The 27,171-nt window shown below is 36.5% G+C and overlaps 1 protein-coding gene across 1 annotated transcript in view; it reads left to right on the top strand.

Annotated features, from left to right (window-relative positions):
* Positions 1-18,788, top strand: part of ERBB4 (erb-b2 receptor tyrosine kinase 4) — a 922,327-nt gene extending 903,539 nt beyond the window's left edge. Inside the window, exons 26-28 of the mRNA XM_059703027.1 lie at positions 5,920-5,967; positions 6,776-7,073; positions 10,571-18,788. Of these exons, the coding sequence (XP_059559010.1) occupies positions 5,920-5,967; positions 6,776-7,073; positions 10,571-11,016 (792 nt within the window). The 3' untranslated portion in view covers positions 11,017-18,788. The remainder of the gene's footprint in view (positions 1-5,919; positions 5,968-6,775; positions 7,074-10,570) is intronic.
* The last annotated feature ends 8,383 nt before the right edge of the window (positions 18,789-27,171 follow it).

Genomic DNA, 27,171 nt, shown 5'->3' with positions numbered 1-27,171 from the left:
TCCCAAGAAAGAAAAACCATGACAACTTACTGGACAGAAAAATTCAGGTACTATTCAGGGACAAAGGGAGGACAAGTAGAAAATAGAAAAGTCAAAAATCTACACGTGGCATAATGAGAGGGTGATAGATTCACATAGCCACCCGCTGCTGTATGTACATGGGAAGAACTTGTAACTTCCCTGATCCTCAGTTTTCTTATCTGTAAAAGGGGAATCATAGGTTTTCAAAATGATAGTGACCTTAAAACTTTATAAACATTAATAAAATCTAAACTTGTCTGTAGCATATGGTAGGTACATGATATGTGTTAGTTTCCCTTCCCATTTATCAGTTTTCTTAAGAGAAGTCATATATTCATCTATGAAACAGAATGGACATTATAACTAAGGAGACTTCAAGAACAGACTTAAAGTGGAATTATTAATGTTTATAAAAGGCACCATGTCACCATAACTTTTAAAATCCATTGACTCCCATTTATATTTACTGATGCCTTTCATACCTTTCCTTTATTAAAAATAATTTTCAGGAATAGGGTGGATGAGACATCTGAGAAAAATTAAATGTTTTAGGGTTAGTGAAAAAAATGATAAGAGCCCAAGTTAATTTCTTTAGGATCATTAGTTCATTATTATCTTCTTGTTTATTTCTTGCAATATTATATCATTATTATATTTTTATATATCATTAATATTAATTTACTTACTTTAGTCTGTAGAGTAAAAACCTAGTTTCTGTTAAAAAAAAATCAGTGTTCTACATAATTAAACCAAATAGATAAATAAATACATTAATAAATAAACACAAATAGACAAAAGACATTTGTGAAATATATGCATTTGTATATAGTATATGTGTGTGTATGAGTGTGTGTGTGTGTGTGTGAGCCAGCTGCCTAGATTCAATAAGCTTACCCCAGTCCTTACTGTGTTTTGTATATGGCCACATTTTGTTTTTTCTTCTTCTGATTGTTCTATGAAAAATGAAGATTCTAAATCTAGATGTCTCAAATATTCTTATGTTGAACTCAGTAGGGGAAAAGATAGAGCCATGAAACAGGAATTGTACATAAGGCCAAAAACATTAAATCCATCAGCTATCTGGCCTGAGAAAATGTAAAAATGCCCATCAGAGTGTTAAGAATATAAAGCATAACCAATGGACATAAGACACTGAGGGGTAGGGGAGGCCAGGGGATTGTCAAATGTGGGGGGAAAAGAGACATATATAATACTCTTTGTAATACTTTAAGCAATAAAACAATAAAAAAATTTTAAAAATTTAAAATAAAAAAATTTTAAAAAAACAGGCCAAAAAACAAGAAAGAAAGAAAGAAAGAAAGAAAGAAAGAAAGAAAGAAAGAAAGAAAGAAAGAAAGAAAGAAAGAAAGAAAGAATACATGTCAGAGAGGATGAAATAGAGAACCCTTAAAAGTTACTACATGGGTAGTGTCTATGTAATAAATTAGTAGTGATGCATTAGCAACATCTTACAGGGACACATGCTATTTTAGTTAAAAGGATTGGAGTGTTTCTTGGCCCTAGAAACTTTAATCCTATAGTTAATATTGATAGAAACAATTATCTGAAAATTTTAAAAAAACTGGCTCTCATTAAGAACATGCTTAATTTAGATGGAAGTCAGGCATTAAGCTTGTGCTTTTGTTTGTCTCATGAGGAGATAGATTTGTATGATATGTATTTTTAAAATCATAAGACACAGTTCATCTGGTTAACAATTCAAAATTTCCCAAGAACAATATTACATAATACATTTTAATTAAAACAATGAATATGAGAAACACAGTGCATGTCATAACACAGGTTGAAATCTTGGTCATTCAACTGAAAAGTAAATTTTAGGACATGATGTATGTAAAAGTGCTTTTCACACTGTATTTGATATATGCTGGCATTTGCCTTCCTTATACCCTCTGGCATTTGAGTCCCAGTTAATCATACAATGTCCCAGTGACATGGCAACAAAATTAAATTTAATTCTCTCCATCACCCTTTCAAATACCCCACCAGGAAAAAAAAAATTCTCCCTATCACCTGCCCATTTATAACCCACCTCCACTATCTCCACGCTGCTCACAGTAACTCCCCTCAGCAGCTAATTGAACAGATGCGCCCAGGCTGCTTCCTGAAGGTCTGCAAGGCTGGGCTTTGACGGACAGCGGAAAGTGGCACAATGGAAAAACAAAAGCCTTTCACTGAGGGCGCGCTTTGTTCTGGGCAGAACGTTAAGGTCACTCCCGCTCATTCTGACTGTGGGGATCTTAATTTCTTCTCAACCAATTTACTTGCAGCTGTCATTCTTTCCGCTGTTAAAGTTCAGCTCTTCAAGTGTGGGGGGTTGGGGGGCGGGAGGTGGCAGGCAATGAGAAGAGCTTGCTGCACAAACTAAAAACAGCAAAAAGCAAGTAGAATCTGGCTTGGCTCTCAAGTACAAGAAGTTATTTTCAAAGCCCATAAATTATGACATAGCGATTAACATGTAATTTAAATATATTTAAACAACAATTATATCACATTCCCAGCCCAGCTAATTGGCCTCACAGATGTTCCCTTGTAGTTGCACTGCCCTTCCAGGGGGAAATGAATGAGGTGCTTTTCATCATGGAAAATAGAAAAGAGAAAATAGGGAAAAAATGGAAGCACAAACATAAAAAGCAGCCAATAACCCTAAAAAACAATGAATGCTAAAGGGGCTTTGCTTAGCATTTCTTTCTATTTTAATGTAACAAAAAGCATTTAAAAGTAGCAAAAGCATGAAGATGCTCCTGTTTCTGTGATGGTGTCTGGCAGTCTATCCAGATGGAGTTGGCAGGTTGCTCACAGAAAGACTTCTCAGGGCAGGGACAGTGGATGCATTCTAGCAGGACAGCGCCTCACTTCCTGTGTCTGAACAGACTACGCGTGTGGGCTCGTTATCGTTAGTATGATGCCTTTACCGCTGAAGGTGGTCTGGCCCAGATCATGAAAATAGATAATAAAGTATTTCCTGATGAGGAATCAAGGCTGTTTCCTCAGTGTGATTCCAATCAAACATCACCTAGTACAGCAACTCTTGCAAAGTAAAGAGTGAAAGGAACCCTGGTAATTACTAATATTTTTTTATACCTTATCTTCCAATCTGTAATCATGTAATTGAAATAAATCCACTGCTGCCTCATTTCCTTCTGGCCATTTCTTCTAATAATCTCAGGTAATATGTGATAGTACAGTGTAAATTCCAAAAGGCCAGTCACCATGTGTTTCTTAGTGCATTGTGATCCCTCCAGCATCTCCCACCATTCTTGTGCTTTTATTTTAGAGAATTAATAAATCTTTGTTAAATGCGTGTGAAATGGTGAGGGTTTAATGATAGGGTAAAACCAAGGGTTATAATACAATAAAGTTCCATCAGGCAATTGTATTTCTCATACCACCCATCTATTTTGTATATCACTGGACTATACACAAAATTCCTTTCTCAAATTGTATGAACAATTTATTTGATTTCATATCTTTCTAAAAGTTAGCAAAAAAATACCTATATTTAAAGTAATGTAGAACAGGTAAGCATTTTGAAATGCCTTTTTGATGAGTAGCTTTGGCATTTTAATTGTTTGACTTTAAAAATCCGATTTAGCAGATGTGAATATTTAAATTTTATATATTCTCTGTATATGTGCAGAGCTTTCGAAGTTCAGTTATAAACATTAACTTACTTTGTCTGCACTATCAACGAGGTAGAGAGGCCAAGAATGAAAATGAGGATCTGAGGTGTTTCATGACTGGCCACATCACCTATAATTGGGACTGTGACTCATAAGGCGATCTGTCTATTTAATGTGGAATACCACCTTCTAGGCATCACATTTTAATTATATCTCTAACTTTCCATGCCTTTTAATGTGTCTTTAAGTTTTGTTATCAGAGAAGGGAAGAAATAAATATTTTCTATGCCATCATGTAAGGGACTAAATTGTGGGGAAAGTTCAAATGTAAACTCACTTTGCATAACTCACAGGTTTATAACTTGCCCCTTGGCTAGTCCAACAGACTAAATTAAAGGAATTGTACTATCCAGTAATTACTAATTACATTAAACAGCTCACCTCCATGAGACCATATTCTTCTTAGATTGTTTTGTGAATCTCTAAATGGTAAAAAATAAAAATAAAATAAAATTGACCTGGAATAATAGTTAGCTATATTTCATTGATGTTGCAAGATGTTGTTGTCTTTGAGGTTTAGTTTAGTTGTCTTTGTTCATTCAAAGACAAATTGTAGAGAATACAAGCTTTATCAAATCAACTGTTTTTATTTTCTCAGTTATCTCCAGTGCCTAGAAAAGTGCCTAGCCACATAGACAGTAGGTTCTCAACAATGTGTTTAATGACTACATTTCTATATGTAAGTTTTTGTTAAGAAACAGAGTTGGTGTTTGTACAACCCCCTCTACTTACCCTAAGGAACATTGTCTTTAATGTTTTATTTTATTTTTATATCTACTTTTACTTATCCCGTAGGCTGGATGGTTTATTGAACTATAAGAAAATAAATATTTGTGCTATTGTTTTTTTTTAAATGTTTTTATTAATTTGAGAGAGAGAGAAAGGGAAAGAGAGAGAGAAACATCAATGAGAGAGAAACATTGATTGGTTGCCTCCTGCATACCTTTACTGGGGGATGGAGCCCACAACCCAGGCTTGTGCTCTGACCAGGAATCAAACCAGTAACCTCCTGGGGCATGCATGGGAGGATACTTAAGCCACTGAGCCACACCGTCCAAGGCTTGTTTTGTGTTGTTGTTTTTTAACTGCAATTTGATTTTACTAGTTCTAAGTAAATGAAAATAAAGTAAATAAAGCAGGTTTCTGGGAAATAAATTAATTGCCTAAAATTTTCTGCTGTTTCTTAGCTTTAAAAAAATAAGACTGAGCCCTAGTCAGTTTGGCTTAGTGGATAGAGCGTCAACCTGCAGACTAAAGGGTCCCAGATTTGATTCCAGCCAAGGGCACATGCCTAGGTTGTGGGCTCAATCTCCCTCCCCATAGATCTCACATTAGGAAAAAAAAAAAAAAAAGACTGAAGAGAAAGAACATGTACCTTTTTATAAGGAGAGGTTAAGAAATTAACACTTTGCCCATTTTGGCTCAGTGGATAGAGCATCGACCTGTGGACTGAAGGGTCCCAGGTTCGACTCCAGTCAAGGCACATGCCCCGGTTGTGGGTTGTGGGCTCGATCCCCAGTAGGGGGCGTGCAGGAGACAGTAGATCAATGATGCTTTCTCATCATTGATGTTTCTCTCCCTTCCTCTCTGAAATCAATGAAAATATATTTTAAAAGTAAATAAATAAATTAAATTAAAGTTAAACAGTAACTTAAAAAAGAAGAAGAAATTAACCCATTGCCAAAATGGTGAAAAATATATGTAAGTTGTTAGAAAAAAAAACAATATTCCAGGCAAATCGAAATCCACTTCTATCTGCTTTGAGAAAAAATGTCTTCTTATAAGGGAAAAGTTAATGGCTATGGTATGAGGCCATTTCAGTTATTTAATATTAATGAAGAAAACTCTTCCTTGTTTAAAATTACAGTTAATCATTCACTGTTTTTCCCTTTCTCCTAGGGCTAATCAGAGGAATAATCATTGTCCACTTAATTTTTAATCCATTTAAAAATTTTACTTTTTATACATAATTTTCCTATCTAGGGACTGAGTTAAAATATTTAATCTCCTCAAGACACATCAATAAACTTGCTTGTAGTCAAAGTGCATAGAATTTTACCCTTTAGCAAACTTCACTGTTGTGCATGGTTTCCTCTCTAGTTCATACGACTCGTGTGGCTTTTCTTTTTCTTTCTTTTTTTTCATTCATATTACCTCTTATTATATCCATCATTCCATTTTTCTTTCCTATTAGAGTGAAATTGGACACAGCCCTCCTCCCGCCTACACCCCCATGTCAGGAGTAAGTATTTCACAATCGACCTTCATCTTTTAGGATTTTTGGTCTTTGCTTACCATGTTTCCTCTCTCTTGTCTCCCTATAATTTCCTCATTTTGCCTTTGCCAACAGTAAGTTAAGCATTTGCTGTAGATTGTGAAGCAGCCTTATTTAGATATCTATTATTATTTCAGTAGATAATCCAAAATGGAGATATTATGCATCAACAGTAGCTTTTGATTTTTACCTGGGCTCATAAGTTATATCTCTAGTGAGGAGGCTATCGTGACTACCATGATGATAGGTTGTGTGCTAAAAAGTGAGAAACTCTCCAGTTAGGTACTGGAGACTCACAGTCAGAGTAACTACCGAGTAGAATGCAGTAAGGAAACATCGCCACTCAAATGGCACCAATGTGCTTCTGTTCTTAATGGCAACTGCCTATACTTAACTATGTTGCTATATGTCATGAAAATTCACTTTGAATTTTCTATCAAAAACGGGCAATTGTGGGAGGAAAATGTGAAATATGTTTATTAGATCATATGGTGGTAGGTGCTTAGTAATATTAAGAGATTATATATAGTTCCAAATTGTTTTCCGTGACTTAAATTTTTAAGAAAAATTGGAATTTTAGGTGTGATTAGTCTGTAACTGAAAGCCGTTAGCCACTAGGGGAAATAAGGTAAATTAAAACAACCAAACAATCAAAAATCAAACCTGACATGTTTCTGAAAGACGAGCTTCCATATCCTTTAGCTTTTCACGTTCATTTTTTTTGCAACTCTTCCTAACAGTAACTGTTGTCTGAATGTGTCTCTACTATTGACAGAACCAATTTGTGTACCGAGATGGGGGTTTTGCTGCAGAACAGGGAGTGCCCGTGCCCTACAGAGCCACGACCAGCACCATCCCAGAAGCTCCCGTTGCTCAGGGGGCCACAGCCGAGATGTTTGATGACGCCTGCTGTAATGGCACCCTACGCAAGCCAGTGGCACCCCATGTCCAAGAAGATAGCAGCACCCAGAGGTACAGTGCCGACCCCACGGTGTTTGCCCCGGAGCGGAGCCCACGAGGAGAGCTGGATGAGGAAGGCTACATGACCCCTATGCGAGACAAACCCAAACAAGGTACAAACAGGATGTTCAGAAGTGATCGCCATTCTACATTCACATCCATCAAAATAGGCAAAGTGTAGAATGGGTATGACCAAAGCTCTGGACTCTGCATCATCTGTGACCCAGAAACAGACCCAGGCTGCTGCCATCCAGGCGGTACTGTCTGAACCAGCAGCAGCCGAGGCAGTGATGGCTTTTTAGAAATCAGAGTCTCAGGCCCTGCCTGCATAAGTGCCTGGATTTTAACAAGATCCCCAGGTAGTTTTTAACATGGTCAAGCCTGAGAAACACTAATCTAAACATATCGTTATAGAAATATTTGAATGAGGTAGCATATCACAAGAGTTCAGAACCACTGTTTTATTGGACTTATCATAAAGACTGGGATTGTTGTCAAAAGTGTCCGAAGATTTTAATGGCACCAGTAAAAGATTTGGTGGATCCTTTAAAATGGTGTCATTTAAACGACCTAGTTTCTTACAGAAAATTAGGATTTCTTCTGACACATTTCAAAAATTAAAGTTCTAGCCCTGCATATACTTACACGTATATCATTCCACCTTGAAAATATCCATACTTTGTGGTTTCATAAAGCACCACAGTAGTTCCCTCTTATCTACTGTTTTGTTTTCCATGTTTTTAGTTACCCATGGTGAACCACAGTCTAAAAAGATCAAAGGGAAAATGGCGGAAGTAAACAGTTTATGTTTTAAAGTGTGTGCTGCTCTGAGTAGTGTGATGCAGTCTCAGGCCACCCTGCTCTGTCCCACCCAGGATGTGTGTCCATGTTGTGTACACTCTTGGCTCATTGGTCACCTAGTATCCATCTAGGCTTTCACATGGATCAACTGTATCACAGTGATGGTGCTCAAGTATCCCTTACTTACTTAATAATTTCTACAAAGTGCAAGAGTAGAAAGGCTGGCAATTTGGATGCCAAAGAAAAGCCATGAAGTGCTTCATGTAAGTGAGAAGTTATGGATCTATAGGTAAAAATCAGTATAAATAGGGTTTCGTACTATCCACACTTGCATCTGTACTTTTCACTCTTTCAGGCATCCACTGGGGGTCTTGGGACGTATCTCCCATGGATGAGGGGGGACTAGTATACAGTGTTATGGTGGAAATGTTGAACACCCAAATCAAGCAACATTTCCATTCTGAAAAAGCCTCATTCCTTCTACATTAAAAGCATCACAAAAAGAAAATAGATGGTTGTTATTCAAAACTGATGATCCTGTCTCAGCATCTTCAGTGTCAACAGCAAAATGAATTTTAAGACTCTGTATGAGGGCCCATTATGTCCTGTAATATTGGCTATATTCACTTTTATAAAATGTGAAATGCACATTGTAAATAGCCTATTAATACACACAAACACACACACACACACACATACACACACACATACCTAGGTATATAGAAGTACTTATTTTATATGTTGTTTATATTGTAATATATGAAGTTTATAGTAACCCAGTAGTGACACAAATGGAGGCTTTCAGAGGCTTTGGCAGATCCCCCTGAAAGTAGAATATTTGATTCTCAACTCTGCCACGGAGTTCCTCCTCTATGTATAACTGCATAGTTGGTTACATGGTTTGCGTTAGGATAATAAGTAGATTGTATTGAGAAAAGGTAACAAAAATCTTCAGTGAGAAAGGCAAAGGTATAGGCTCACTGTAGAGCATCCCCAGACAGATTCTGCCTCTGAATACTAAGAGACCAGGTTTCTGTAGAAGGAATGCTTAGTTCTCAAAGACTAGAGCATTTTACCCGTGGTCGGCAAACTGCGGCTCGCGAGCCACATGCAGCTCTTTGGCCCCTTGAGTACCGAGATGGGGGCGCATACAGTGCGATTGAAACTTCTTGGCCCATGTGCAAAAGTCGGTTTTCGGCCTGGGTGAGTCTATTTTGAAGAAGTACTGTTGATATTTGGCTCTGTTGACTAATGAGTTTGCCGACCACTGGATAGACATTCCTATACTTTTAATGAAGAAGTTCAGAAATCTGGGGGGAAAAACAATTTCTGGCTCCCTTTTAGGTTTATTCATATATTTTTCTTAAAATGACAGTAGCTTTGAGCCCCTTTCAAATTAAAACATTTTATCAAAGGTAAAGTTCACCCCACTCCTATAGGGGCAATAATGAAAACAGTGCAGAAGAACAAGATGATTACTCAGGAGGAGTTAGAAGGTCTGAAGTCTAGTTCATTGCTAATTGGATCCTTCATACATTATTGAATCTCTGTTTTCTGCCTATAAAGCTGGAAAAATACAGCTTGCACCTCTTTTTTCACAGGATTATTTTTTGTTGCAGGATGAAATGAGAGTACCTTGTACGTTACTGAACTGTAATTCATGTAGTATATGATGATGAGATATTCATTACCATGCTAAATACTTAAGTACATCCATAGACCTATATCCAGGGGGAAATAACCCTGAGTTGATGAGATTTTTTTCTCTACATGTCAAACTAAGTATGGGGGATAGAAAGTTTATTTCAGAATGTTGGCATCTCAGCAAAGTAAGAATAGCTAAAGTATCATTTTTGTGTGTGTATATAAAAGACAAGACAAAAATATGTCTGTATATTCAGATACATGTCTATATATATATATATATATATATATATATATATATAGTCATAATATAGAGAAATTAAACTTGAGGAGAGCAACATTAATTAGCAGCATTTTTTTAAAAAAAATTCTGGGCCAGTACCTATTTTAGATCAATTTATTAGATTAAATCACACAAAATAGCCACTAATGGATCATTTCCAACCTACATAATAGTGGTATTTTATATGAGTCAAACTAATAGTTTGCTATTTTGTGATTATCATTAGCCACTGGAAATTGTTATACTTTATTGTTAAGCTTAGGTATTGGCAAGCGAGTCACTTTAGAAGCATGTTAGATGTCTACCAAGTTTGTTTTAGGAGTTGAGTTTTTCTTCTTAGATGTTTCTTTTCCTATGGATAAAGCTTTCTGGAAAACATCTATAATCAAATCCGTGTTACTATACAGACACCACAGTAAACCTCACTTGCTAAAAATGCTATTCTTTCACTTCACCTACTGATCTTGGAGTAGAATTCAGCTTAGATATTTTTATTTTTCAATATCCTTTAAAAAATTCTGATTTCTCAGTATTTAAAGGCTATTTAACCCTTATAGCTTGTCTCATCTTCCAACATAAGTTTGGATAACTGGCCCCATATGTAGGAGAGATGAATGCAATTAGAGGGAAAAAGAACAATCTAGGCGACAGAAACACTGAGACCAGCCCTGCAGGCGTCTTCTTTTGTCCTTATCATTTTTGACCCATTTACTCTCTCTCTCTCTTTTTTTTTTAATGACAGCAGTAATCAACAAAAGAGTTTTGTGAGAATCCCTGGCTTTCTTGTTCTGAACAAAGAAGCTAACCGTTCTGTATTAACACTTGCTCTGATTAACATTTCCCAGGTAGCAGATGTTAACTGATACTTTCCTATTCCGTCAGAATATCTGAACCCTGTCGAGGAGAACCCGTTTGTCTCTCGGAGAAAAAACGGAGACCTTCAAGCTTTGGATAATCCCGAATACCACAATGCTTCCACTGGTCCACCCAAGGCAGAGGATGAGTATGTGAATGAGCCACTGTACCTCAACACCTTTGCCAACACGCTGGGGAACGCCGAGTACCTGAAGAACACCGTACTGTCTGTGCCGGAGAAGGCCAAGAGAGCGTTCGACAACCCTGACTACTGGAACCACAGCCTGCCCCCGCGGAGCACCCTGCAGCACCCAGACTACCTGCAGGAGTACAGCACAAAATATTTTTATAAACAAAATGGACGGATCCGGCCGATCGTGGCGGAGAATCCCGAATACCTCTCTGAGTTCTCCTTGAAGCCAGGCACTGTGCTGCCTCCTCCACCCTACAGACACCGGAATACTGTGGTGTAAACTCAACCGTGGTTTTAAGGTGGAAAGACATGCCCGCTCCAATTTCCCTGCCACCTCTCTTTCTCTTACGGTCTCCCTTCTACTCCCAAGGCCAGTAGTTTTGAAACTTCCCAGGGGAAGCTGTAGAGATGCAATGATAGTTATGTGCTTACCTAACTTGAACATTAGAAGGAAGGACTGAAAGAGAAAGACAGGAAAAACCACACTGTTTCTTCATTTCTCTGCATGGGTTGATCAGGCGACAGAACCAGCAAAGGCAAGGCAATACTGCCTGCTGCCAAACAAGTTTTCAAATGTTTTCTTTTTTCAAGTTTCTTTCTATTTCTTTTTTTTAAATGCGGAGTCTTGAGAGACCCATGCTATCTGTTCCTGTCTACAGGAACTGATGTGTACAGTTTCAGCATCCCTGAAAGCCCTAATAACCTTTACATTAGAATAAGTAAAAGATAACCTTTTCTATAATATGTAATATAACAGATGGAGAATCCAAATTTCTTTCTCCCACTGTTTCTATCCTGACAAGCAAGAGTGGCTAACTCAGCTTTCATTCCTGAATCTGCATCAGAGTTATAACTAGCAATCTTGTTTGGAGGGCTTTCTTGTGTGGTTTTTTATTATTTTATTTTCCTTTTTGTTTTTGCTTTGCTCTAGTCCTTCACGTTACTACTTTCTCCCCTATTTTTGGCTTTAATTTCTAATTGCAAAGATTTTTTATGCATTGCTATAAATTATCAAAATTCTAAAAAGGAAGTGGAATGGCCACTATTTTAAATATATTGTCTTTAAAATTAGAAAGGGAGGCCAAGATGTTAGTCAAATATAGCATCAAATCTCACTTGTTTTTGAGTTTACACTATTGAACATGTACCACCCCCATTCCTTTTCATCCTTCAATGTTTTCTTCTCCTCCATAAATGACAGTACTTGATAGGCAGTTGGTAATTTTTAAAAAAGAAGGGAAACTAAGAGACAGTTCTGTGTGGTTCATGAAGACTACTGATATTTTCAGGGGTGATCCAATGGGGAATCCATTGAACTGGAAGAAACACACTGGATTGGGTATGTCTACCTGGAAGATACTCAGAAATGTAGTTTGCACTTAAACTATCATTTTATTTGTTCTCTTTCTGAACTCCATTTTGGATTTTGAATGAAGCAATATGGAAGCAACCAGCAAAATAGCTAATTTAAGCACATTTTTAAAAAAGTGCTTAAAGAAAGAAAGACTATGGAAATACCAAACCAAGCAAATTAGGACTTTGGAACAGTATCCAGGGATTATGATGACAGGGACAGCACGTTATCTACATGTGATATCACATTTGCTACGCAAGGAAAGTTGTCCAGTTTGTATACTGAATATTAAGAAATGCAAGTAACGATGGGCTTGAATTCTATGGAATTTCTAGTATGAGACTCTATTTATAATAAGGGGAAGGTAACTCTTTGCACATAAATTGGTATAACAAAAAAAGAAATACAAGCATTCACAGCTTATAGATAGATCCTTGGGGCAAAATTGTAAATAAACCTGAAAAATATTCTCATGTAATTATTTTAATATCCCACATACTAATCTTTTGATACTTTATATAATAACTCCTTTCCTCAAACACAGCATCCTAGTAATAGGACCATCTTTATTATGTATTGTTTCAAGAGAATACCTGCTGAGTTAATATGATTAATGGGAACAAATGGTAGGAATGAGTCTCCAGAAAAAGGGAACCTCAGATCAATTATTAGGAAAATTGGATATGTCTCTCTTTTCTAAAAAAATCCATCCCAGGTCATTTGGATTTAAAATTTTTTTTCTAATGTTGACATAGTGGGATCAAATTTGACTCTATTATAAGAATCTCCAAATGGTAAAACAGAGAATTTAGAGGGGAGAATGCAAAAGAAAAAAAAAATCTAGGTTTCTGCTTGTTTTGAAAATGTAAATCCATTAATACCTTCAACTTATTTTTTCAATTAATATTTATTTAGAGTCTATTAAAAGCACTGTGTTATGTGGGAAATACTGAGATAAATGTAATATTATTCCTAACTTAAACATTTTAGTCTAGATTTATTTGGGATGACACTTGAATTTCTTCATAAATTTAAAGAATAAGATTGCATGAACTTTTTGTGAGTAGTCATCATAAAATCAGCTGTTAGTGAAACGATCTCTAGTGAACTCTTTTGAGACACAAATGAAAGATCCTACAAGTTACTAAAATATACAAATAGGATAGTTTCAACGCTATCATCTAAGCACAAACCGGTCTAGAAGGATGTTGCATCACTGGCCTATGGGCCTGCCTGGATCTAACTTGACCATTAAATCGGCAGTCAATGTTGGTCTTTGGAGGCATTGGGATCAGTTTCGTTCTACGTTTTGAAAAGGAGGTAAGCTAAAAGAGCGACCAAAAGCAATGAAGGGGTTGCTGAGATATTTTCTAATAAAGTTCAACCATAAATTTCCCAAGAATAATTCAGGCACCACAGCATGACAGCTTAGAGCACCCTCACCCATTCAGAGGAGTCTCCGGGAAAAGGGGACCTCACATCAGTACTTATGAAAATTTAAATATAAGCCTCCAAATTCTGGATAAATCTATACCAACTCAGCATTGACAGCACCCTTGTTGGATACTGGAACTTGATTTTTTTTTCTTTTGATTTACAGTAGTCATATATTTTTATTGTGATATGGAAAGCACAATCATTTATTTTGTAGAAGGCTAGAACAGTATTTTTTTTTACTCTTAAGGTAATAGAAATGTATCCAGTGAATGTAATCTCCTCCATCCTAAGAACATGAGACCCTTGGACATCAGGTAATCTTCCACTAATAACTGGAGATAGATGTGAGTATAATCTACAGTGATCCAAAATGTTTCATGAGGGCTCCACGTTATTGTTCCTTTTGAATGATTTTTGTAATACATACTTGATTTCAGTTGTTTTAAGGTTTCCCTTTTGTTATATATTTGTTCTCCTTAGAAAACATATTTCAGAGTGGATGAGAAGGAGAAAAAAAAATCCATTTGTTCCAAAGAATAACTCGGTCAACCCAGTGGAGCGTAATGTTCAAATGCCAATCAAAGCCTGAAAGGTGCATTGGAATATCATGTCCCTGAGGCTAGATGTATCTGTGCTAATATGCAGAATCAATTCAGTCAATTTGAAGAAAATTAATAGTAAAGTTGCACAAACTATATTTTTAAATCACCAAATTTTGTAGTTTATACCTACCTTAGGGAATCCTATTTTCAAGTATGAAAAATGGCATAATGGAAAGGTTGTTTAAAGAAGTACTTCTTAGACAGGTGAGGAAAGATGTTCTGTAAACCAGGGTAGACCCAGCACCACAAAGCACCCTGCGCCATGCTGAGGTGCTTGGGCTGCTGAGCAGCGGTTGGTTTTCCAAATGTTAGTGGCACAGGTTAGGATGAGAGCTTTCTCACGTAATAATCTTGAAATAGCTTAAAAAAATAAATACTCAAATTATATTAAAAGGTACAAAGTAAAAATATGGGATTCTTTCTTAGTATATCAAGAAGAATGATTACCTGGGGCTTCGGCGAAGAAAGGGTATTCTTCTAAGACGTGTTATAATGTGTGCTAATAGCTTCTAAAGGCAGAACATGGCATGAAGGTCAGGAATATCCCAATGCCACAGACAGACCCTTAAAAGGCTCTGAGGGTTAGCTGCTATCTGAAGTTAGAGGGACTATGGGTGTGCTTCTTGAAGTGTCGAAAGTGAAAAGAAAAATTTAATTCTTTAAGCCCGACAGGGAAGGATGTAAATACAAGTTTTTTCTAGCTATCTAACCTTTATTTCAAAACTTGAATTATTCATCCATCTATAAATGTTGATTATTTAACTAGTGTGTGTAGTTCATAAGGTAATAGAAAAGGTAAAGATCATGAAAGCATGTATATAACTGGGCAGACCATGAAAATGCTGTAAGATGTAGATTTAGTTAAGTTATCAGACATTAAATGATTTTAATATTATTAAATAAACTAAGTTAGAAAATTAACCACAAACTATAATGTAACAAAATAAAATGCAGGATACGAAAGTGTAGGTTGGATTTTGCAAAGTAAAAAATAAGTTTACCCTTTAAAATTGCTATTTGTTAGGTATATCTGAAAGTAGGCATGTAGAGAGCTGGTTCCACTTGCGAAAATTTGTTTAAAGAACTACAATTAATTTTTTTCCTCATATTCTTACTCCTTTACCTTTTAAAAATGTATTAAATGTAAAGAGAAATTTTTAGAATCTGTCTTGCAAGCACCACCTTGAAGAGTTTAACAGGCAAATATGTTGATTATGACTTGAAGTGGGGGTCTCTCAATGAAGTCCGTGAAAATGCAAATGTTCTATTACCTTATGCAGAGACAGAGAATGAGTGGTGCCATTGACTAAGCAAACAACACATTTAATTTGTGACATGTCCTTTCTTTTTCCTTGATACCTCTGGTTTCCCAAAACAAACAGGAATTAGTTAACAATATTCTGATAAAGAATTGCTAAAACCAGCATTTCAAACTGCTGTATCTCCATTATTTTGGACTCTAATTATTAAACTGATGATTTGTAATACAGCAAATAAGAAATCCAGGTGTGTAGGCTGCTAGTTGTTAAAAAAAAATCTGATAAATTCACTCCTGTATATGCTATGGACAGATACTTCTGCTGTGCCTCTCCTTGTGTATACAGGATTTTGGAGGACAGCCTTGTACCCATGTAGACACATAAAGGCAGACTCATGTCTTCTAGTTGCCATTTGCTTGAGAAAGAATAGCAATAGAGAGATAGACTGGGTATAATTTAAAATGCCAAGATCAGAGGAGGCCTTAATATTACAGATATTGTAGTGGGGCCAGGTTTTATATTTCTGGGTAGAATTGATACAATATTCTAATCCCAGAGATGTCTTTGCAGAGTAGTTGTTTCTATAGTTACAAACATGAAGCTGTTGTGGACACTTTGTTGGGTCAGGAAAACCTTTTCCTTGTGTGGACAAATGGCTTTAAAGCCATGGGCTGCTTTGTTATGTTCATTAACAGAAAAGTCCCCATTAAAAAAAAGTAGAAAATTGAGACACTCTGTTCAAGTCCCCCTGATTTTGTAAAAATGTAGGGTGTGCCACTTTTGTGGACCCCTGCCTCACCTCTTCCCAGCCAGGTGATATTTTGGGCAGAAGAAAATGCTTCTCTGGTCATGAGCTGAAAAGACTCTAAGCCCCAATTTCATGGATGTTCTCATGCTTTCCCTGGAAAATACCCTTTGACCCTCAGTTTTGCAAGTGGTTATCTTGGTAGGTATCATAGAAATGCTCATTTCTCTCTGGACCTTAGAGGAAAATACCATCCTCTTTCCTTTCCCATTGGCACAACCACCTCCATTGTCTTCACTTTTCCACCACTCTAGTTTGGAGTGGTCCCTCGATGCTGTATCTCTCTTAAGCCATAGTGGATCTCTGAGGTCCCATACCCTGCTTTGTGAAATAATGACTCAGCCTCTTCTCTCACATGCCTGACTTTTTCATAAAATATCCCAGCAATTTGGACATTATTTGAACTATGTGCAAATAAATTACTGCACATAACATACTTTGTGATATTAATTTTTTCTTCATGTTTCTCCATGAAGATTGATTCCTTTACTATGTCCTTCTCTGTAGGATTTGAGATGAGTCAGCTCCGTGATGAATCTTGAAACTCACATAGGGGCACATGCCCTTGGTAGGTCTCAGATTTAATCTTTTCATGAAAACCTTACATATCACTGAGAAGTTAGTTTTGCCAGCACATTAACTTATTTACTTTATCTTATTTTATTCCTGGTCACAAATATTGTATAGCTGCTGTATTTTTTTCCCCCGCAACTGAAGAGTCTTAGTATCCTAAAAGGTAAAGGCTATTCAGCTTTGGGAATCCCCTATAATCTTTTATTGGTTTCAGTCATCCATCTAAGAAATATGTAATGAGTGCAGTTTCACTGTAATGGAAATTCATGTTGTCCACGAGGTTGCCATTCTTTCTCTGCTTATGCTCTCTAAGGACATTTTTCTTTCAAGACTCTACTGAGTTTGACCCATATCATGAGACATGGTTATATTTGTACAAATATACAAATATAAGAAAACAAAGTTTCATACCTGTAGGCAATAGTCTAACTTGTCCAAGCCACTTTGCCTTTACTGCTATTTTTATCCCTGATGTGTAAAGTGTGCCCCAGCCTGTAGCCTTTTGAAGGAAAGCAAATCATACATCCTATATATTGACATAACCTGGTTTTTGCATCTCATTTCCAGATTTTTCAGTCAATGAAGGGTTGTACTTTTCCCCTCGCGTGAAAGTCATTTTCCTGTATATTTCTGGATCTCTCAGGGGCTGGGAGGAGGGAGTGAAGGGACTGCACCATAGCACTCCAAGAACCCTTTTGGGATTACTACAGTAATCAACTACAAAAGTTATTTTCTAATTGTAGATATGTGGGCTGTTCTTTTAAAGTAAGGTACTTTGAAATATGTAGCATAAATTGGTACTGCTGTTAAATGGGTCGATTACTAAACTGAGCAGCTGTCCACGGGCAGCTAACTTTGAATGCACATCTCACTGGCTGTTGCGTCTACATCTCATGTTGTGAGCTCCAGGGACTTGCATTGCTGCATGTCGAAACTGCGTTGTCTCATGGTATGACTAGTTGTTCATGTCTTTCTTGAGCACCATTGTAACAAGATCGAATGAAAATGAGACCAATCTGTAAGACAATTCATAGCACAAAAAAATGTCATGTTAAATCTTCTTTCAGACACTCATCTCATACAAGCATCACAATAGTTACTAAGATCAGGTGTTAATGGGAGACACTACCAAAAAGACAGAGGCTTAAGGTATTTTATACGTTTGTATTCGTTTCCTTGTGTTCTTAACTTGTAAAGAGAAAACAAGCCCTCTCTCTTATGAAGTACCTTCAAAGGACAGAGGTGCAAAAATGCCTAGTTGGTAAGCCATCAGTGTTTCATTTAAACCCCAGTGTTCAAAGTTAGCTGCCTTTTGAAATAAAAAATACTACTGTATGTTTGAAAATGTGAATAGTATTTTTATAGCTTGTTAAAGACATGGCTAGTTGCATTTGTAAATAAGGATAATGTTGCTTTGATTTTCGTTTGTGGACATCTTTATTTGGAACATAATTGTCTTTAGGGTTGATTTGTATATAAGTAATCGGCTTGTGATTGTTTCTTTTTGGTTGGAAGTTATAATTTTGACATTACTTGTGATTCTGTGTTCAGCACTATTGTGACATGTTCAACCTCTGCACTCGCTTACACAATAGGATATGACAATTGTGTGTTGTAAAATGTTATTTTGATTTTTTTCTATTTTATCTATGAAGGATTATGCACTTAACTCATACTAACTTTTTTAATGTTAGGTATATTTTTAGTATAATTTCCTTAATCTTTTTTCTTCTGTAACCCTTCACCCCCTTCTTTTCCCCCTTCCCCCTACTTCTGTTGTTATTTGAAAATAAGAGACACTGTCTTTTAAATTTCTGTAATTAGGCTTTTCAGTTAGTTCTCAAGGATCCTCTCTTGGCTCTTGGGAAAGAATTGTACCTGTACAAGGCAATTATAGAATGCGACCTGCTTTGCCTCATTCCGTACTGATCATCCCAGCTGAACAATTTGAAAACTGTTCTGCTTTTTTGTTACATGAATCTGTCAGAAATATATTTTTAATTTAATATAAATGAAATTCAATAAAATATGAAACAAATTTTCTCTTCTGTGTCAGAAATTTGTTCTAAGAAAAACCAATTGGGGAGAGGAAGATTTGTTCTTGATTTAATAATATGAAGATGTGTAATGAGCTTATTTTTGTTCATAGTTATGAATCTCATTAATTATTCCTAGGAACCCTGTGGTTGTTTGAAATGTGATACATTCCATATGTTTTTACCACCTAGCGCAAGTGCCTACTGATGTGCATAGCCTAATTATCTGGACAGACTATGCTTCATTAACTGTGGTTGGTTTGTTTCTCTGGAAATTAAAATAAACGAATATTGGGTAAGTTGTATCCAAAAACCATTAATACTTTTATTTTTTATTTTTTCAGGGTTAAGCCTCTATTTTATTTTATTAAATTTAAAAATAATTAATTTATTTTTATCACCATGTATCCCCCTTATATCTTCCTCTACCCACCCTTACCTCTCCACCCCCACAAGCACCACACTGTTGTCCCTGTCCATGATTTATTTATTTTTTTCTTTTTGCTTAATCCCTCCACCCCTCAGCCCTCCCTCACACCCTCTTGAGCTGTCAACCTGCTCTATGTCTATGATTCTGTCACTATTTGGTAACTGGTGACTGGTGACATGAGACAAGCCCACAGACATCTGTGGGAGTGATTTCAGAGACATTGTTGACATGAACAAGATCTCTCAACACTCTAATTCCAATTTTCTTACTTTTAATACTAGTGGCCCAGTGCACGAAATTTGTGCACATTAAAAGGGAATTAATTAGAGGAAATATTTTAATATTACTATTTGCCCTTTCTCTATAATTGAAATGTCAGAGATGAAAGAAAATTAATAAAATGTATATGAAAACCTCCCTCCTGTCAGAGTCTGGGGTGCACCTCAAGACCCTGAGTCAAGTCCCCATCTCACATGCCTCAAAATCGCGTGAGATCAGATCTGACCGGCCCCACCCCCGTCAAGCCCTGAAGGGCTGAGGGTGTGGCCTCAGGTCCCCTGATGCAGCCTCAGGTCCCCTGACCCCGGCGCTGGGGCAGGGGATGTGGCCTCAGGTCCCCCAGCCCTGGCGTGAGGGCACAAGGGCATGACAACCATTTGCATATTAGCTCTTTATTTTATAGGATTGTTTCTCACTCCTTCATACTTCCACACTGTAAGAACTTTCACATTTCAATAACTCCTCATTCAGGATTATATTACTGCTCAAAGCTGCTATGGTTATTTGATTATATTATGATGTCAACTGAGTCAGTGGATAGGAAATGTTTTTCAGCAATATATTGGAGTAAGTTCTCTTATTCCAATCTGTTCAGGTATGGGTCTTAAAGATCCTGCTGATCACACCACCTGCTATTTGCATGGACATGCATACATTCTCTCCCTTAGATGTTTAGGCCCATATTTTTGCGATCATAGTCATTCCTTAGTGTTCACAGTAACAAATGTCAGGTGCTCTGTACTTTAAGCCATGGATAAACTGAGGAAGCGGAAGTAACAACTTGTGTTTCTAATGCTTGAAGGCACAGTTGATATTTCCAATAGCACCATGTTAGTTCATAGCAGTTGTAGGACTCACTAATTAATACTGCTTTACCATGTATAAACTTATTCTGCATATGTTGGTTCATTTGACTTAATATACAATTTTTGTTGGAATAATCCTAGTCATCCAGATAAGAAAAATAAGACAAATCTAGAGTTATGTGACCATTACCAAGAGGTGGTACTCACCCTCAAAGCTTTATCTTCTGATGAAGAAAAATCTTTCTTCCTCTAATTGGTTAACACTTCTCTTTATCCCTCTGCTAAAAAAAGAACTTTACTCTGATAGAAGCATATTTTATGCTAACACACTGACTTGTTTTAAAAGTACCAGTGGTCTTCATTAGACCCTTTATAAATGTTCTTCTGATACTACTGGAAACTTCAGTTCACCTCCTCAAAGTACCCAAAAGCAACTCATTTATGATGGAAAATCAGGTTTATTTCATTCAAAAAAGAAAAATTTAACATAATCACAAGTAAAAATGTTTTTAAAATAATTATGTAGAGCCCTGGATTATGTAACTCAGTGGTTAGAACATCAGCCTTCACACTGAAGAGTTTTGGGTTAGATTTCCAATCAAGGGCACTACCTGGGTTGCAGGTCCGATCCCAGCCCCAGTCAGGTGTGTGCAGGAGGAAACTAATCAATGTGTCTCTCTCATGTCAATCTCTCTCTCTCTCTCTCTCTCTCTCTCTCTCTCTCTCTCTCTCTCTCCTTTCCACTTTTTCCCTCCCTCCTCTCTATAAAATTATTGTATCATCTACTGGTTGTGTCCTTTTCTCAGGGTCTTACAAATCTGTTCTGTAAAGGAACCACCTGGCCCCTACATATATCAGAGACTATGGCATACCAATATGCTTATCTCTAGCAATGTTTTAAATACATTATTGATAACAGAAGTCAAACCTCTCATGAAGGACTACAGGATAGAACTTTGGAAATACTTAAATAAAATAATATGATTCCAAGACAATATACAAAATTCAATTAAAATGATGATAAGAGGGAAAAAATTATAAAGAAGCTGTGAGGTATACAATAGAATAGATGATTAAAAACTAAAATGAATGTAAAAATTCAAACTATTCTCTTCTAAGATGTCTGAATTCACAATTGTTTAAATTTTTAAGCCCTTTGGAAAGGTTTATATATTATAAAGAGAAAGAGAATATGTTACACAAAATATTTACATATATTTATATGTTTCAGAGTTTCATACAGAATTTCTATTTTAAATGATTACAAGCCCCAAGATGTCAATCATATTACAAGTTACACTCATAAAATTCTAAACTGAGCAGGTGCATGGTTAGCTAATTGTATTTCCCTTCACAGTATTATCAGGCTGCATGATGAGCCATGGGGATCAAAGCCACTAGACAACCATCTTAAGATTAGAAACAGAAGACTGTCACCCAGATAGCAATTTTAGAGCTATAAACAGAACAATTCACTACAAGATAGCAATCAGGAGATTGTAAACCAAATGGTACACATGAGACATGTGAATATTCAAATACCTGCTCTTGCAAGTTACCCATAGATTTTTAAAAGAAAAATACCCATCTTGCAAACCTGTTTCTACTTACTTATAATTCCAAGATGAGTAGACTGTTCTACAAAATAATATAATCCATGTTTTCGGCCTCTTTTAGAACAGTAAAATAAAGATTCCAAGCTTTAAAGACATATTTTGTTAGCTGCCCACCAGTTCCTATTGCAAGAGGCATAAACATAGCCTACAATATCTTGAAGATAAAGCCTTAATTTTTCATTCCAGTTACTTTAAATACCTTCTTATGTCATTGTCTTCCATGTATTTAAGGGATTTATTAAATCATCTTGACTTTATTCTATGCAAAATTTTTATATTTGTGTGGATTTCCAGCCATTGCAATAAAAACCACATTAAAATAATAATAGATATTGATTAAAGACTCACTATATGTCTGATCCTCTTTTAAGAACTTTATGTGCATTGTCTCAGTTTAATGTTTGCCACAATCTTATAAGTTACATTAGTTTTCTCTTTTAGTAAATGAGAAAAGTAAAATATTAGAAAGATTAAAAAAAAGAAAAAAAGCTTGTCCAAAGCCACACAAAAAGTGGCATCACTGGGTCATAAAGCCACGTGATACCAAAATACTTTTACACTAATTTGTTTTCCAATAAATAACTTTACTGTTTAACACATTCAGTTGGGAATTTGAGGATGTGGAGAATCAACTCTATGTACTGATCTAGATCTCTCTATACAGAGGACTCAAGCATTGCAAATTTTGGTATCCTCAAGAGGTCCTGAACCAATCCCCCATGGATACCAAGAGACAAGTTAAGTTGCGTTTTTGGGGTTTTTTTTGGTTTTTTTGGAGGGGGCGGTCAAAATTTATACACAAATTTTCAATCTCATGGGGGTTCAGCATTCCTAAGCCCCTATTTTTTCAAGAGAAAACTGTAGATATCTGTAATATTAATAATGGTGTAGCAAGTGTGGCTTTTCCTCATACATTTAAACTCAGTTATGCAATAAATTTAATTTCCTTAGTGTCTTTCCTAAATTTCCATTTTATCTAGAAGTAGAAAACATAAAGTGACCAATTTAAAAAATTTCAGAATTAATTCAAAATATATTCCATCCTTTCCTATTGGGGGTTACTTTTAATTCTGGAGGCCTATATTGGTAAACATTTACAAGATTCTGTAGCCATGATAAATAACTGGGAAATATCATTGGCTTAACATTTAAAAGCTAATTTCAGTAGTGTGTCAAACTGCTTTATCTCAAATGATGCCTTAGGAGACCACACTACCTTTATCTTGTTTCTCATCTATCTCAACAGGTTACCTCTGTGATTGTTAAAACGGAGAAACAAGTGTTAGGGGGTTCGAACAAGGACTTTTTACTGCCACAGCCCAGAAACGACATATCCCTTCAGCTCATAGTTCATTGGTTAAAACTAGTCACTTGGTCCTGCCCAGGTTCAAGGGAGCTGTGGAGCACATAGATATTGAGTGAATGTAATTTTTCTGACACATTGCTGATGTAACATTATGACAATGAAGGGTAATGTCTAGCCCTTAGCCAAATCTATGATGATATGTGTTAAGATATTCACTATAGATCTAATTGTTTGTAATGGTCATTCTTTTACTCTGTCTTCCACTGAGATGTCTACTTTCTCACCTAGTATCCTATCATTTGGTTTAATGCAAATTCCACTGTCATATGCCCTTAATGTGACCAGCATCTTTCGACTTTCTTGCAAATCCCGGACCTTTCTAGAGGAAACATTAAAATACGCTTGCTCACACTACTGTGAGGCTTGGGCCTGCTCCCCGAGGCGCCCCATGCTGACACATCTACCCTGTTACATTCAACCCAAGCGCAAGTAAAATTTTGTGAGGCTCCTTCTCTGTGTTCGTGTGGGTAATTGTTTGCATTTCTAAATTTAATCTGAGGGAGGGTGCAGAGCAAAATTACATTTCTATGAATAGAATCTGATTTTATTCATGGGAACCCACCAGAGTATGTCATTTTCTTCTTTATCTTAGTTCTTTCTTCCTTCTCACGTCCAAGGAGTTTTATAGATTGGAAAGTGGGATTGGTGGGGAAGGATGAGCATTGTGAAGCATTGTTTCTATCTAATCAATATTTTCCTAATAGTGAATTTAAAGGCCAATATTTTTTGTTTTCCTAGTTCTGTTCCTGTAGTACCCCAAAGGTCTCCTATCATATATCCTGAAGAAGTATTCCTCACAGGGTAAAAAGAAAAAATTATAGGAGGAGAGAAACTCAACCTACATGATAGGTATTGTGTTAAGGAAATCACATGCATTATCTCCCTTCATCTTTATAAATTATAAGGTAAGAGCTGTATTTTAACAGTTGTTGATTTTTGATGATGGTGGGACATAATAAATTACCACTACAGAAATGAAAAGCAGAATTGTTTATTGATTACAGCTCTGTCAGTGGGTGAAAGGCTGCCATGCAAGGCCGCACAGATGGTTGTACCTGGAGACAGGATACCGGCCTGTTGGAAATGCAGGAGTGAGCTTATGAATGGCATGCTGAGTCTCATGTCGATTTATTATTTTTGTTAACTGTGGAAGGGGGATTCTTGGGGTACACCTAGAATAAGAATTTTCAGAAGCCCCCATGAGAGGATGAGGTATTGTAGAAAGCTTTATGTCTGTGGAATTAAATCCTTGAGTTTCCAAGTTCTCATTTCCCATTGAAAAAGTATAGCAGTGGCTTTGGCAGAGGTAGAATCAAAGCCAGTCTCCAGAAATTTTGCGCCATATTGGAGCAGTGTTCAGTCCAGCACCAGGCTCTCTTAGTTTTGTTCCCAGTTTCAATCCATCAGTCTATTACATGTGGGCGCACATGGCTATGGAGGAAACAGGCAAAGGCAAGGAAGAAAGTCAAGAGAGCCAAAGCCAAGAACACCAAGAGAGCAAGCTCCTTTGTTTAGGCCGCTGTGGTCGGCAAACTGTGGCTCGCGAGCCACATGTGGCTCTTTGTCCCCTTGAGTGTGGCTCTTCCTAAGCCTTAGGAGTACCCTAATTAAGTTAATAACAATGTACCTACCTATATAGTTTAAGTTTAAAAAAATTTGGCTCTCAAAAGAAATTTCAATTGTTGTACTGTTGATATTTGGCTCTGTTGACTAACGAGTTTGCCGACCACTGGTTAGGGGATTATGTATTCCCAATTTTTCGAGGGCTTGCACTGTCCCTGTCCATTGTGACCAATGGTCTCTGTTCCCAGATTTGACTGATACCCCAACTTCACTGTGTATGTGTCTATTTCTCATTTGTTGGACCCCTTTTTCCAGTGATCTATGGGGAGCGGTCACTACAATGTGTGGCTTCGCCTTGCTCCTTTTTTATTATTATTAATAATTAGCTAATTACAACAGTTTCATTTTGAATAGTTCTGCTGACCTAAGAAGAGGCCATCCTAGATATCTGGCATCGGGGGCCTCCTGCAGTTAGTTAGATGTGTGCATTGTGACCCAGGAGTGTTGAGCCTGATAAGGGGGAAGGTGTCGGAGTGTAGACTTGGCAAACTTCCCACAAGGAGCATTGAGTTTTTAGTCATGCTTTCAAAACTGGGTCAAGACAGCACTTGTGAAATATTATGTTACATGTTGTCATGGTTCCTGCTTTTCAGTTAAAGTAATTGAAATGTAGAATGTGTAAGTTACTTAATAAAAACCACACAGCTAGAAGATCAAGGCCCACCTGGATCTTAGCTCTCCTGCTCTCTAAGTAGATCTGATCTCTTCTACAGTTGCTTTAGTAGGGCTTCATTAGGCTTTCTTTTCACTCTTCAGTTTGGATATTTTTCTCTCTTCTGTCTTGCACACTGTGTATTTTGCATGGCTGTTAGGAACGATGATGTGTTGAGTTACTGTGTATTCACCTCTCTAGGGCCTGCCAAGCCCACACCTACTTTATCTTGGCTCATTCTGCTTTCCAAACTCTCAGTGCTTGGTACCCACTTGTCTCCTGGAGTTTCCAGAGTGAGGAAGAAGGTGTCTGGAGGAAGGAGAGAAACTGTACTTACATTATTTCAAAAATAAATTTGAAATTTTACATTAATAATAAAATTACTGTGCTTATGGACATTGTAATTCTGTTAAAAGAGCATTTTGGTATCCAATGGGTTATATATAATGTACTGTTTTATAGGAGAATTTCAAAAGTACTTTACTGTTGGAAGTAGGAATTCAATTGCTTAACACTACAAAAATGAGTGACCTCTCTCTTGTTATGTGCTAGGTTCCTTCTTTCAGTAAAGGACAGAACAAGTAGGGATTATCCTGAAGGGACTCAAAACTTCAAGAATCAGATGGATTGACTTTACTATTATGTAAAAAATATAAATTTTTGTTTCAGTGTTGTCTAATCGCATTAGCTAATTCAAAGATTGTATAGGTTGAAGAGTTATATAATAAAAATATTTTTGCCATCTTTCTTTCATAATAGAAAGGAAATTGCAGAACATATTATAACATTGCTTTGCATTGAATTGGAATTCTTACTGAATTTGGTAACACTTCTGTCATTGTTGTGAAAGAATAGATAACAAAGTCCTAATTAGGTGCTCTGCTGTTTCCTGCCTAGTCAGAGGTTTAGCATGACTTTTAAGGTGAAGGAAGAAGAGAAAATATTGGAAGATAGATCTAACAGTGTCAATCAGAGGAATTAGTTGAAGAGAATTTAGAGATTCTTGGAATAAATATGATGGGCCTTCTGAAAATTTTGAAATCCATTAAAATAAAGTACTATTTCCAAAGGGACTAATGTGCACGAAGATATTCTTTTTTCAGACATGTTAGGTTATTTGCTTTTATTTTTTAATGTAGTCTCCTGAACAAGTATTAAATTTATTTAAAAATAATGATTATAAATCAAATTAATCATGTTGATAGTGAAAGTCCATTATTATAATGTGATTCATAGATTTTAAATTCCAAGTGGCCAATAAACAAAACTGTACTGTGCATCCACCCACCCACCCCCAAATTACCTCATTACAGGAAACTCTAAGAAATCTAAATACTTGAAAAAATGTGTATATTCTCTCAACTGTATTAATGGTCCTAGATAGGGGACATGGCAATGTCCTGTGTGCAAAGGAGAAACATATATAAATGGTGGTTGTTGATTTTCTAGTAGATAGATCTGTAGCGATAGCGAAAATTTACCAATGAAGCTTTATGTCTGAAACATAGTATACAAAATTTCAAAACATCTTAGAGATGTTCAACAAATAATTAATGATCTAAAATTATTCCCTAAGAAAAAAAAACAGAAGGAATAG

The sequence above is a fragment of the Myotis daubentonii genome, chromosome 7, assembly GCF_963259705.1.
Source record: "Myotis daubentonii chromosome 7, mMyoDau2.1, whole genome shotgun sequence".
Taxonomy (NCBI): Eukaryota; Metazoa; Chordata; class Mammalia; order Chiroptera; family Vespertilionidae; genus Myotis; species Myotis daubentonii.
The sequence above is the reverse complement of the archived record's forward strand: the minus strand, read 5'-3'. Positions and strand labels throughout refer to the sequence as shown.